This window comes from Mustelus asterias, unplaced genomic scaffold, assembly GCF_964213995.1.
Source record: "Mustelus asterias unplaced genomic scaffold, sMusAst1.hap1.1 HAP1_SCAFFOLD_102, whole genome shotgun sequence".
Taxonomy (NCBI): Eukaryota; Metazoa; Chordata; class Chondrichthyes; order Carcharhiniformes; family Triakidae; genus Mustelus; species Mustelus asterias.
In genome coordinates this window covers 1020689-1034860 of record NW_027590149.1, presented here as the reverse complement: position 1 = coordinate 1034860, position 14172 = coordinate 1020689, and the positions used below count along the sequence as shown (strand labels likewise).

Sequence of the window (14172 nt, the reverse complement as noted above, 5' to 3'; positions counted from 1 at the left end):
CAAACCTGTGAGACTGCAATGGTAACCACTGTGCTGCTAGGAGTAGGCCGTTCAGCCCCTCGAGTCTGCCCCGCTCTTTAATAACATGATTTGATTGTAGCCTCCAATCTGCAGACTGCCGATCCACGATACCCATAACTCCTTGCTGACCAAGACGCCATCCACCTCTCCGTTCCTACCACCGTTTCAGGAAGAGCGTTTCAAAGACACACTACCCTTTTGGAGAAAAAACACATTGCCACATCTCATCAGGATTTCCTGGTAAATCACAGCGTGATTTAAGTGTGTGGGAAAAAGTGCATCATGTTGTCAATCAGTAATCGAATGTCATAGAATCAGAGAAACCCCACAGTGCAGAAAGAGGCCATCTGGCCCATCGAGTCTGCACCGACCGCAATCCCACCCAGGCCCTACCCCCTTATCCCTAAACATTTACCTGCTAATCCCTTTAACCTACGCATCTCCGGACACTAAGGGGCAATTTTAACCTGGCCAATCTACCTAACCCGCACATCTTTAGACTGTGGGAGGAAACCGGAGCACCCGGAGGAAACCCACGCAGACACAGGAAGAATGTGCAAACTCCACACAGACAGTGACCCGAGCCGGGAATCGAACCCAGGTCCCTGGAGCTGTGAAGCAGCAGTGCTAACCACTGTGCTACCGTGCCGCCCATCATGTTGGACACTGAAGGACAGACAGCTAATCACATGTAAATATATCAGATTCTCAGTGATTCTTCACACGAGTTGAAATTTGTTTTTGATTTCCAGTTCAGTTGATTCACATTTGTTTATTGTTAGTGATTGGATCGAGATTTCAAGAGAATTTTCAGTCCGTGTTTATTATGGATCAGGACCCGGCCCAGTGACTGATTTCTGAGCTGAAAACAACTGGGAAATCCCATCACTGAGCAGATCCTTTCCATCTCATTCTCAGTGTTTATCTTTCACTCTGCGTCTCATTATTCTTCATTACTATTCTTCATAGAAAGTCACTGAGCTCGTGGATAAGGGAAACCGGGCGGACAGTTCCAAACTTCTCCTCAATCTGGTGATGGAAAAAGGATCTCGGGCTCGAAGGGTGATGTGGGAATCCTTTGTGAGAATGCGTCACGGAGTCCCAAAACTGGATAAAATACTGAAAGAATCACAGGAGCTTGGTACGGTAAAATCACAGTGAATTCAATTTCCCATTTAAACACTGTCGATATCACTGTAATATTACACTGAGCTGGTTTCATGGAAGTTTATTTATTTAAACAGGTGCTGATTCGTTTGATTCTATCAACATCGGACATGGTTTATCTGAATTACCCACTAACCTGAAAGGTAAGAGAGGAAATGGAGATTATAAACTATTTCACTTCTGAGAATCTGAATGATTGGTTGGAGCCTTTGTTTAAGAGATTGTGAAAATGTGGGATACTGAAAATTCAAGACTGGAAATTGGGTCGAGCATGATTCGGTTTTGTCATTAATGCTCGACCATACATAGCTTCAAATTACAATTCATATGATCTGTCGTTTTTTTTTCCAAAAATATGTGACCAGTGCATCTTTTCACTTAACCTAGCTGTTAATTGCTATTACTTCTGAAGTCTTATAGACACCTGTCAGAAACCCGGTACCGTGTGAATTCAGTACAGAGCTCCTGCTTGCCTGGGTGTTCTAACAGAAAGCAAAGAGTGGGGTAAATGGTTGTTTTGGTTGGCGATCAGTGACGAGTGGTGTGCCTCAGGGATCAGTGTTGGGACCGCAATTGTTTATGATTTACACAGATGAGTTGGAGACCAAGTGTAGTGTGTCAAAATTAGCAGATGACACTCAGATGAGTGGCAGAGCAAAGTGTGCAGAGGATGCTGAAAGTCTACAAAGGGATATAGATAGTCTGTGAGTGGGCGAGGGTCTGGCAGATGGAGTACAATGTTGGTAAATGTGAGGTCATCCATTTTGGTACGAGTAACAGCAAAATGGACTATTACTTAAATGGCAAAAAATTGCAGCATGCGGCTGTGCAGACAGACCTGGGTGTCCTTGTGCAAGAATCACAAGGTGTTTGTAGGTGTAGCAGGGAATTAAGAAGGCAAATGGAATTTTGTCCTTCATTGATAGACGGATGGAGTTTAAAAACAGCGAGGTTATGTTGCAGCTGTATAGGGTGCTGGTCAGGCCACACCTGGAGTACTGTGTACAGTTTTGGTTTCCTTACTTGAGAAAGGATATACTGGCATTGGAGGGGGTGCAGAGGAGATTTGCTCGGTTGATTCCGGAGTTGAGAGGGTTGACTTTTGAGGAGAGACTGAGTGGACTGTGAAGATACTTATTGGAATTCAGAATAATGAGGGGAGATCTTATAGAGACATATAAGATTATGAAGGGAATAGATAAGATAGAAGCAGGGAAGTTGTTTCCACTGGCAGGTGAAATTAGAACTTGGGGGCATGGCCTCAAAATAAGAGGGAGCAGATTTAGGACTGAGTTGAGGAGGAACTTCTTCAACCAAAGTGTTGTGAATCTGTGGAATTCCCTGCCCAGTGAAGCAGTTGAGGCTACCTCACTAAATGTTTTTAAAGCAAGGATAGCTACATTTTTGAACAGTAAAGGAATTAAGTGTTATGGTGAGCAGGTGGGTAAGTGGAGCTGAGTCCACAAAAAAATCAGCCATGATCTTATTGAATGGTAGAGCAGGCTTGAGGGGCCAGATCGCCTATTCCTGCCCTGAGTTCTTATGTTCTGGGCTCACAGTAAAGAGTTGGGTCTTGAGCCAGATGTAAAGGGTTCGCTGCACCTGAGAAATCATTCCTACCGTAAACCTATCAAATTAGTGAGTAGCAAAATCCCAGATGGCCCATCAAGCCAAACCCGGACCACCAGGGCTCAGTGTTCAGAAGTGGAGATGTCCACTGATGACTGTACAATGTTCCGTAACTTTCATGACTCCTCAGATACTGAAGCAATTCCTGTCCAAATGCAGCAAGTTCTGGACAAAATCTAGGCTTGATCTGACGAGGTTGCATGTAAATTTCACACCACACACGTACCAAGCTATAACTATCTCCAACAAGAGTGGATTCAACCACCACCCCTTGACAATCGATGGCATCAGTTTTCTGTATCCCCCACTATCAACAACCTGAGGGTTACCATTGACCAGAAACTGAACTGGACTCGATATATAAATAGTGTGACTACAAGAACAGGTCAGCTGCTAAGGATTCTACAGCGTTAAACTCATCTCTTGCTCCCTGTAAACTTTCCACCATCCACAAGGCACAAGTCAGAAGTGTGATGGAATTCTCTGCCCTCACCTGGGTAAGTGCAGCTCAACGACACGCGTGGAATTCCTCACATACCAGTTTAAAGTAGACTGTTTGATTAATACCCGCCCACAAAACGTATCCCCTCCACCACCGACGAAAAATGGCAGCAGTGTTTACCATCTCCAAGATGCACTGCCGAACACAGCAAGGCTGCTGAGACAGCACTTTCCAAACTCATGGCTGCTGCCATCCAGAAGATCAAGGGCAGCAGTCACAGGGGCACACCACTGTTTTCCACCAAGTCACTCACCACCCTGACTTGGAAATATCTCTGTCCGTTCAAAAACAAAGAACAAAGTAAAATCCAGCACAGGAACAGGCATCTTTGGCACTCCAGGCCTGCGCAGACCATGATGCCTGCCTAAACTAAAACCGTCTGCACACACAGAGTCCGTATCCTTCCATTCCCATCCTATTCATGTATTCGTCTAGTTAACCCCTTAAATGCTGCTGTCGTCCCTGTTCCCACCACCTCCCCAGACAGCACGTCCCAGACATTCACCATCCTCTGTGTAAAAGAAACTTGTCTCACACATCTGCTCTAAACTTCTCCCCACGCACCTTAAACCTATGTTCCCGAGTACTTGACTTGAAACACTATAAAAGGGGAAGGTTATTTTTGTTTTGAGTTCTCTGTCTAAAGGCAGGTTATGTCTCCACCATGGGCAGGGCAACGAGCGAGGTCCTGAATTCACCTTGGAACAGGGATCAATTGCCAGGCTGTTGTTATAACATAAACCACATCAAGCGCTTACCCAACTGATCCAAACGGCTCTGCAATAACTCACTTAATGTGGTAACAGCCCTGATAGAATAGCAGAACTTTCCATGTTCAAAACTGTTGCTTTTCCAATGCACACAATATGACGAGAACCTACTGAAGTTTACGCACAGTAACAGTGAGACTCCTGAACAATTACAGTCTCTCCCGCTCCTACGCAGCGTCTAATATCCCACTTAGCATTTCTGCAGCAGATTGGGAGCTCTGACCAGTTCACAAACTATATGGACTGCTATATAATCAAGATCTACCAATGAGATGTCTATAATAAGGGCAGGGTGGAAAGTATTAACCATCAGAGTTAAAACATCACCTTTGTAAAATCAATGGGGGCGATTCTCCCAGGTCGCTGTGTTGCTTTGGTACTGCAGCAGACCAGGAGACTGGTGCAGAGCCGTTTCACAGGCTTCCCGCTGGGGGCCATAGCCTGCCTGCGTCTCCGGCAGCTGGATTTCGGGCACCGACAGCTCCGTGCCAGAGATCCGCGCGGAGCTGTATAAATTATTACAATGCGCATTTGAATCTGCTTAAAAGTCATTAGTGGGCCCAGCACTGAGATTTCCGGGCCCACGAGCCTCTCGCCCCGCCACCCCCTCACGTCAGGAGTGGTTCACTCCAACGGGGTTTTGTACAACTTCCCATTTGCAGGGAGCTGGTGACCAGACCCCGCTGGAGTGAAGGGGATGTCATCGAGGCCCCCATGGGGTTGGAGGTGGCTGGGGTACCCTGGGCATTGCCAGCCTGGGCCCCTGGCACTTCCAAAGGGGCAAAGTGCTAATGTCCAGGACACCTTGGCACTGCCTACTGGGCATTGAGCAGTGCCAAGAGTACAGGGCCTAATGGGGATCGGGCCTGTGGGGGTGAGCAGTGGGGGTGGGGAGTCCCGCTTCCACTCTGCATTCGGGCTGAGTGACGGAGGGAGGGAGGACAGCGATTGGGGCTGGCCATCAGGGTGGGGGGAGGAGATCAGCCTTCTGGGGTGGGGTGGGGGTGTCAAGATTACGGCGGGGTCAGTCCGTTGGGGTGGGGGGGAGGGGGCATTGGGACTGTGTAGGAGGAGGAGGGGAGGGGGCGTTGGGACTGTGTAGGAGGGGGAGGGGAGGGGGCGTTGGGACTGTGTAGGAGGGGGAGAAGTGCTGGCTGCCGGCATTGTGGGGCCAGTACGCATGCGCCGATCTCTGCGTTGACAGATCATCGCACGCACAGTGGCCGCTCAGCGCGATGCTGCCGGCCCCTCCAGCCTGATTCACGCTCGTGCAATCTGCTCTGCAGAGATTGTGGGAGATTCATTTTGAAACTCCCGCTGAAAAGTCCAGCGTGATTTACTCCAGTTTTTACCCAAATTCGACACCGAGATTCCTTTTCGGGAGAATCGCCCCCAACATGTGATAGAAATATTGGAATTAAGTGAAGACCTGAAACTTTAAGTGGAAATTAATCATTGTCAAATGAGGTTTTCAATAATTCAATTTTATATCCTACTCAAACCTTGACTGACACTGTAAAATAAATCTCTCAAATCAGCAAAGACAGTGTCTTAATGCAACTAACATTTTCTCTCTGTTCTTATTGAAGATCTCCAACAGAAACACAAGGAGACACTCCGGGTACAAACTGAAACACTGAGAGTGAACACTATCCTCATAAAGGAGAAGGTTAAGATTTTCCAGCTGGTTGATCGATACGCTGAGCTCACGGTTATTTCTACTGTTCGAGATCGGACACTTGTCGAACATGAACTGCTGGCAAGAGGCCGAGACCATGAAGAATGGAGAGAGAAAGATCTCCGGAGAGAACTGGAAAAAATCCGAACTGATCAATTGTTTCAGAGCAGCTTTTCCCAGAGAAAATCCAAATCTGGGAATTCAGCAGCAGTGAGCGGAGTGCCGGGAATTGGAAAAACAACAATGGTACAAAAAATTGTTCATGACTGGGCCACTGGGAAAATATACCCACACTTTCAATTTGTTTTCAGTTTTAAATTCCGGGATTTGAACACTATTAACTGTAGAATAAACCTGAGGAATCTGATATTGGATCAGTATCCCTACTTTGGGAATATTCTGGGAGAGCTCTGGAAGAACCCAAAAGGATTGCTGTTTATATTCGATGGTTTGGATGAATTCAAGGGCAGGATTGATTTTGCTGACAATCGGAGAAATACAGAACCTCAGTACAAGTGCACAGATCCCGAATGCTGGTGTGAAGTGTCTGACATTGTGTACAGTTTAATACAGCACAAGCTGCTCCCAGGATGTTCAGTGCTAGTGACCAGCCGCCCCACTGCATTACATTTATTGGAAAAGGCTGAGATCAGTGTCTGGGCTGAAATCCTGGGATTTGTTGGTGATGAACGGAAGGAATATTTCAACAAGTTTTTTGAAAATCAGACGGTGGCAGCAGCTGTTTTCAAACACGTGGAGGAGAACGAGATCCTGTACACCATGTGTTACAACCCTTCCTACTGCTGGATCCTCGGTCTGTCACTGGGTCCCTTCTTTACACAAAGAGACAGGAAACAGCAGCAAGTTCCCAAGACCATCACCCAACTATATTCCTACTATATTTACAACATTCTGAAAAACCATGGCCGAGAGATTGAAAACCCCCGTGATGTGTTACTGAAGCTTGGTGAGATGGCCTACACAGGAGTCTCCAAGAAGAAGATTGTGTTTAGAGATGGAGATTTGATTGAGTACAATCTACAATCTTCCCAGTTCCTGTCTGGGTTCCTGATGGAACTTTTGGAGAGAGATGTTTCTGCCCAGAGTGTGGTTTACACATTCCCACACCTCACCATCCAAGAGTTTGTAGCTGCACTCACACAATTCCTGACTCCAGATCCTGGGGAGATCGGGAAACTCCTCAGTGAAGCCCACAGTGAGGAAGATGGGCGATTTGAGATATTTCTCCGTTTTGTTGCTGGTCTGTCCTCCCCACAGTCAGCTCGACCCCTGGTGGAGTTTCTGGGTCCATTTCTTCATCAAACAACCTGCCGAGTGATTGACTGGGTGAAGGAGAAGGTTGAAGGGCAGATTGGAGACACACAGACTGAAACTGGGAAGAGGAAGCTCCTGAACACATTCCACTACCTGTTTGAGTCTCAGAATAAAGCACTGGCTCGGAACACAGTGGGATCTGTGGAAACACTTACATTTAGTGAATTGCGACTGACCCCGATTGACTGTGCGGTCCTGTCTCATGTCATTGGACTCTGTGATACAATAAAACACCTCGATCTAGGGCAATGCAACAGTCAGTGTGAAGGGCTCCAGCGGCTGGGACCCATTCTGCACAAGTGTCAGGAGTTGAGGTAACTGTTTGGTCTCAGAGCGGATATTTTCATTGTTGAGAAGCCATTTCCTTTGTTCTAATAAAACAGAGGCATGTTCATTCGAGGACGTCAAGAGAGAAACAATGTCCAATGGTCACAAAGTGTGGGAGAATGGCACAAAGTAATAATGCTCATTTGAGAGCAGATGCAGATATGATGGGCCGATTGGCCTTCTTCTGAACCTGTAATAAATACAGATTCTCTGATAAAACTACATCGTTTCAAGAAGGCAGATTCTCCTGGAATAGGCGTGGGCAATAAATGTTGGCATAACCAGCGATGCCCACGTTCCATGAATGAATAAAAACATTATTGGGATGAATTTTAAATAATTAGAGCTGTAAAGGCCTCCCTCCAAAATCTGAAAAAGGATCATTCCCTCTCCCAACAGAAACCATCTGATTCTGTACGATGCTATACAGAAATTAGTTTCTCTTGTTCGGTGCAGCTTACAGTGTGTGTTTAATTATGATCAGGATTATTTTACTGCGCTCTCCCTGTGTTATGTATTACAGTCGGTGTGTGTTATATTGGGACAATGTCCCTTTATAAGTCACGTGATCACTGGTGACATCATCAGTTCGGGTTGCTTTCTGAATGCCTGCGTTGCGCTGCCTCTACTGGCAGCCTCTGTGAACTCCGTCTTGCTTCTTGGATTAACTGGTTGTAACTGAAACTCAGAGCTTCTATCATTCATTGTGGGCCTTTGAATAGAAGCAAACATTTCTTTAAACCTCTATAACTCTTACAACGTCGTAAACCTTAAATTAAAATGTAGGGACAGTTTAAATTGAAACCAAAAACCCGCAGGCGGGTAGCTTTGTTTAACATGAAGTGAAATTAAAGTTTTGGCCCTTTCTGAGCTCACAAGCACAGAAACACAAATTAAACTTAAACTCATGAATTACTGTGTAATGCCCACAAACACAAATTATTACATAACAGTGAAGCCCAAGATGCTGTTTTCTTTATTAATTGCTACCGACACTTGCCCTGCCAATGGCAATGATCGATGCACAATGTGTTCAGTCCCTCTGCTCCTGCAATCCGTTAACAATTCTACCGATTATTTTATATTGCTTCCTCATGTGCATGTTTCCTGAAAGTATCACCTCACACGTCTCTGCATTGAACTTAATCTGCCACCTATCTGTACACTCCACCATAGTCTGTTTTTCAGTCCCAAGCTCTTCTCCTCACAGTTTACAATGCCTCAAACTGTTCTGTGATCAACAAACTTTGAAATTTTCCTCGAGACTGCAAACCATAGAAACCCTACAGTGCAGGAAGAGGCCATTCGGCCCATCGAGTCTGCACCGACCACAATCCCACCCAGGCCCTACCCCCATATCCCTACATGTTTTACCCTCTAATCCCTGTAACCTACACATCTCAGGACACTAAGGAGCAATTTTAGCATGGCCAATCAACCTAACCCGCACATCTTTAGACTGGGAGGAAACCGGAGCACCCGGAGGAAACCCACTCAGACACGAGGAGAATGTGCAAACTCCACACACACAGTGACCCAAGCCGGGAATCGAACCCAGGTCCCTGGAGCTGTGAAGCAGCAGTGCTAACCACTGTGCTACCGTGCCGCCCAAACACCTAGATCATTCACATATATCAGGGAAAAGCAAGGATCCCAATACCAACTGCTTGGGTTCTCCATTACCGACATCCTCCAGCCTTAAAAATATCCATTACTCTTTGTTCATCCAATTTTGTATCCACGTTGCTACTTTCCCATTTATTTTATGAGCTTATGCCACAAGTCTGTTGTGTCACTGCATCAGATGATTTTTGAATATCCATGTACACCACATCAACAGCAGAACCATCATTGACCCTTTCTGTTGCTTCCTCCAGTTCACAGCAATATAAAGCCAGTCGAAAACGGCATTTTTTTTTTACCAACCAATGAATTTAGTTTCCTCTGTGTCGCTATTAGATTCACCATTTCCCTTTTGAACTCAGCGTGGGCCGGCTCAGAGTAGCTGAATGATCAACTGACCCTCCAACCCTCAGCTAAGTTTAACACTACTGCTCCAGGCTGGAGCCGCAGACTTGACTCATTTGGATTGACCCAGTCTTTTCGGTTGTGGTTACTGCCTCCTGGCCCTCTCTTCATCCACTCCAACAAACTGAGATAGCTGGGAATTAAACCTGTATCAACTGCTTGGAAAGCAACTATGCTCGCTATTATATCACCATCATTGCATTTAGGGACTCCTGTGGTGTAGGTGCACCCACAGTGCTGTGAAAGAGAGTGTCCCAGGAGTTTGACCCAGGAACAGCGATATCTTTCCAAGTCAGGATGATGTGTATCTTGAAGGGAACTTCCAGGTGGAGATGTTTCCATTTATCTGCTTGTCCTTCTCGGGATAGAAATCACAAGATTGGAAGGCGCTGTGTAACGAGCCATTGGGAGTTGTTGCACTGCATCTTGTAGATGGTACACACTGCTCGCTCTGTACCTCTGTGGTGGATGGAATGAATGTTGAACGTGGAGAACCAGTCAACAAGCAGAGTTATCCTGGATGGTGGCGAGCTTCCTGAATCTTGAGCTGCACTCATGCAGACAAGTGGATGGTATTTAATTAAATTCCTGACATGTGTCTTGTAGATGGTGGAAATGTATTTGGAAGTCAGGAGGTGAGTTACTTTGTGCAGAGTTCCTGGCCTTCAATCTTCTCTAAAATCCACAGTAATGATATGTCTAGTCTGTTTCTGGCCAATGGTAGCATCGAAGGTGCTGATACTCAGGATTCAGGTGATGATAATCCCATTGAATGTGAAGGGAGAGTTGATTGTATTCATTCTTGGTGGAGATGGTCATCGCCTGGCACTTGTCAGCCTTCCTTGAATATTGTTCAAGCCTTGCTAAATATGGACAGGTCCTGCATTACTATCTTGCGGAGTCGAGAATGGTGCTGAACGTTGTTCAGACATCAGCAAACATCTCCACTTCTGACTTTATGATGGATGAAATTTAATTGATGAAGTAGCTGAAGATGGTTGGGACGAGGGCACTCTCCTGAGAACTTCCTGCTGTCATTTCCTGGAGTTGAGATGACCCTCTCTTCACCCACTCCAACAAACTGAGATATCTGGGAATTAAACCTGTATCAACTGCTTGGAAAGCAACTATGCTCACAATTATATCACTGGAATTGCATTTAGGGACTCCTGTGGTGTAGGTGCACCCACAGTGCTGTGAGAAAGCGAGTTCCAGGATTTTGACCCGGTCACTGTGAAGGAACGGTGATATATTTCCAAGTCAGGATGGTGTGTATCTTGGAAGGGAACTTCCAGGTGGTGATGTTTCCATTCATCTGCTGCCCTTGTCCTTCCAGGGATAGAAATCACAGACTGGGCAGTGCTGTGTAACGAGCCATGGTGAGTTGTTGCACTGCATCATGCAGATGGTCCAACAACCATAACTAACTTCCTTTGTGCTGGTGTTGCTCCAACCGGCAGATAGTTTTTTTTCTCTCATTTCCATTGACTTCAGTTTTTCTCTGGCTCCTTTTTGCTACATGTGGTCATATTCTGCCATGATGTCAAGGGCAGACACTCTCATCTCACATCCTGAGTTCAGCTCTGCTGTCCGTGTTTGCATCAAGGCTGTAATGAGGTAGGGGACTGAGTGACCCTGAGTAAGCACAAGCTCAGAGTCAGCGAGCAGGTCATTGCTAATTAAATGCTGCTTGATAGTCTCGATGACGCCTTCCTCTGTTGGTGATTGAGAGGAGACTGATGGGGTGGTAAATGGACAGATTGGATTTGTTCTTTCCTTTTTGTTTATGGTCAGATCTGGGCAATTTCCCACTACTTTAGGTAAACATCAGTGTCGTAGCTCTACTGGAACAGCTTGGCGAGGAACAGAGCAACTTCTGGAGCAGTAATCTTCAGTACAGTTACTGGAATATTGTCAAGATCTGTGGTCTTTGCAGTATCCATTACCTTTAGCTATTTCTTGACATTATGTGGAGTGAATCGAATTAGCTGATAAATATCTGTGATGCTGGGGACCTCTGAACGGTTTAGCCACTGAAGTTAGTTACTAATATTTGAGCCATATCTTTTGCACTGATGTATTAGTCGTCTCCGTCATGAGGATGGGATATTTGTGGAGCCGCCTCCTTCTGTTATTTCATCATCCACTATCATTCACAACTAAATGTGGCAGGACTGCAGAGCTTACATCTGAGCCGAGGAAACCAGAATTTCCTGAATGAGGAAACCTGCTGCTGGAAAATCTCCAGTCAAACTGTCAGTGATATGAAACCGGGTTTGCGGATAACCCTTTCCCTGGGCGGCACAGTAGCACAGTGGTTAGCACTGCTGCTTCACAGCTCCAGGGTCCCGGGTTCGATTCCCGGCTCGGGTCACTGTCTGTGCGGAGTTTGCACATTCTCCTCATGTCTGCGTGGGTTTCCTCCGGGTGCTCCGGTTTCCTCCCACGGTCCAAAGATGTGCGGGTTAGGTTGATTGGCCAGTTTAAAAATTGCTCCTTCGTGTCCTGAGATGCGTAGATTAGAGGGATTAGCAGGTAAATATGTGGGGGTAGGGCCTGGGTGGGATTGTGGTCGGTGCAGACTCGATGGGCCGAATGGCCTCCTTCTGCACTGTAGGGTTTCTATGATTCTATGATTCAATGTGAGGATCGACTGGAAGTAAGAACTCATGGTAATTCCCGGAGATAGAACACGAGCCAGACCTGCAGAAAATGTAGAGCCTGTTTACTGTGGAATGTAGCGGGAGACACCCCTCCCCTATAAACTAATCAAACAGAAACATTTCAACTTTCTAATGGGAGAATAATCTTTCCTTGTTGTATAAAATTTAGGGGATGGACGTTAAAGCAACAGTTAGCACAGTTTCACACTTTAACTCACCCTGAGATATTATACAGATGATACAATGTCAATAGTTAAGAAGCACAGGGAATCCCGAGGGATCCACTCTCACAGCTTTATCATTTAACCCTCAGTAAAATGTACAATTCTCATAAAATCCTGGATTTATGTAACAGCAGAAATGATTTGAATTTTTGGAATCTTGGCAGGGTCAGTGAGATTCAGGAGGGTAATTCTGATGATCAGGAAATGAGACCAGAATGTGGGACATGTTTAAACGTTACTTGCTTGTTCACAGGATGTGGGCATCACCACCTCTGGGGGCCATTAGCAGTGGGAAATAAATGCTTGTCTCGCCAGCGACACCCATATCCCATGGACAATTAAACAAAATATACATTTTGAGAGGTGTAAAAGTGGTTTCCCCAGTAGGCAAACCAGTGGGAGTTAATTGTTCAATTGTTTCAATGCTGACTATTGCCTTTTCCATTCAACAGAAAGGGTTTGATATTATCTAATTTAATATTGTCACATTTTATTAGTGCCAAAGCATACCGTACATAGGGAAGGAAAGGAAAGAGTCCAGAATGCAGTGTTACAGTCACAGCTGGGGTGCAGAGAAAGATCAACTTGGATGAGATATAATATCGTAACTTGAATCAGGTCACCACTCGTTTCTGACACAAAAATAGATCCAGCTATTTTTTCTGCTTAACATTAATCTGAATTTAATGTGTTTCTCACTTTCTCCATTTAGTCTGTTTCGCAATAAAGTGGGAGATTCAGGAGGGAAACTACTGTCTGCGGCTCTGAGGAATCCAGAATGTAAAATACAGAAACTGGAGTAAGTATCAGACTGTGTGAGATTCTGTTAATAATCAGTGGATGGTCTGACACTGTAAATTATTATCAGTGTCAGTAATAGTGTCATTAATAACCATTCCACATCATTCCTGTCAGTATTCGTGTTAAACACCACGGATTCGCTCTGATTCCTGAAATCTTTCTCTCTCTGATCTCCAGTTTGGAGAGTAACAGCCTCAGATATTCTCACCTCTGCTCTCAGTACAAACCAGTCAGTGATGTGTCTGAACCTGAGTTACAATAAACTGCGAGATTCAGGAGTGAAAGAATTAACTAATCATTTATAATTATTCTCAAATCCATTCATGAGAATAAAAAAGATGGACAAAACAATTAAATGTTTATAGAATTCCCAGATATGGCTGGTCGCATGTTCAGTTTAGTTTAATTTGTCATTCAGATTATAGATGTTTATGTCTGTCGGCTTCTCAGTTTGATTAAATGTAGAAAACTGCTGTATATCGGTGAGGCAGATTACAAACTACATGGAATTCTGATGAGTTTTATCCCGAGGGATCCACTCTCAAATTTACGTTAAACGGAGCTTAAGGAGCATCTGAAAAGAGAATGCAGAGATGGAGGTGGGGAGGGTTATGAAGAGAATTCCAGAGCTTACAGCCCAGCAGTTCAAGGCACAGCTCAACTGGCAATGGCAATAATCACAGTGCAGAATAGTCTGAATGACGTCCCTATTAATAATGGACATTGTTTTTAAGAACACAAATAATGATACTAAATATACCATTGCTGTCAGTATTTGTGTTATTAAAAACACTATCCGCTATTAGTAGACACAAAATAAGCTTGGGAGCAAAGTTGGAGACCATGAAATAAAAGAGACAAAGGCAGCCTGGATATGAAGTTATCTGAGTGACAGGAAACAGGCAGGAGAGGTGAACTGTACCTTTTCATTTATCGGAAGCTGACAGTGGCTTTCCCCAGCAACCAGTACTGTGTTACTCCGACTAATTTTCTTTACATGTACTACCAAATGAGACTTGGGTTTATC

The 14172-nt window shown here is 45.1% G+C and overlaps 1 protein-coding gene across 2 annotated transcripts in view; it reads left to right on the top strand.

The window, feature by feature from the left end:
* Window positions 1-14172, top strand: part of LOC144484380 (NACHT, LRR and PYD domains-containing protein 3-like) — a 70591-nt gene that overhangs the window by 37005 nt on the left and 19414 nt on the right. For both annotated transcript variants that reach the window (XM_078202901.1, XM_078202903.1), the window contains 4 exons: window positions 991-1162; window positions 1266-1331; window positions 5679-7416; window positions 13057-13143. In XM_078202901.1, coding sequence (XP_078059027.1) covers window positions 991-1162; window positions 1266-1331; window positions 5679-7416; window positions 13057-13143 — 2063 coding nt within the window. The remainder of the gene's footprint in view (window positions 1-990; window positions 1163-1265; window positions 1332-5678; window positions 7417-13056; window positions 13144-14172) is intronic.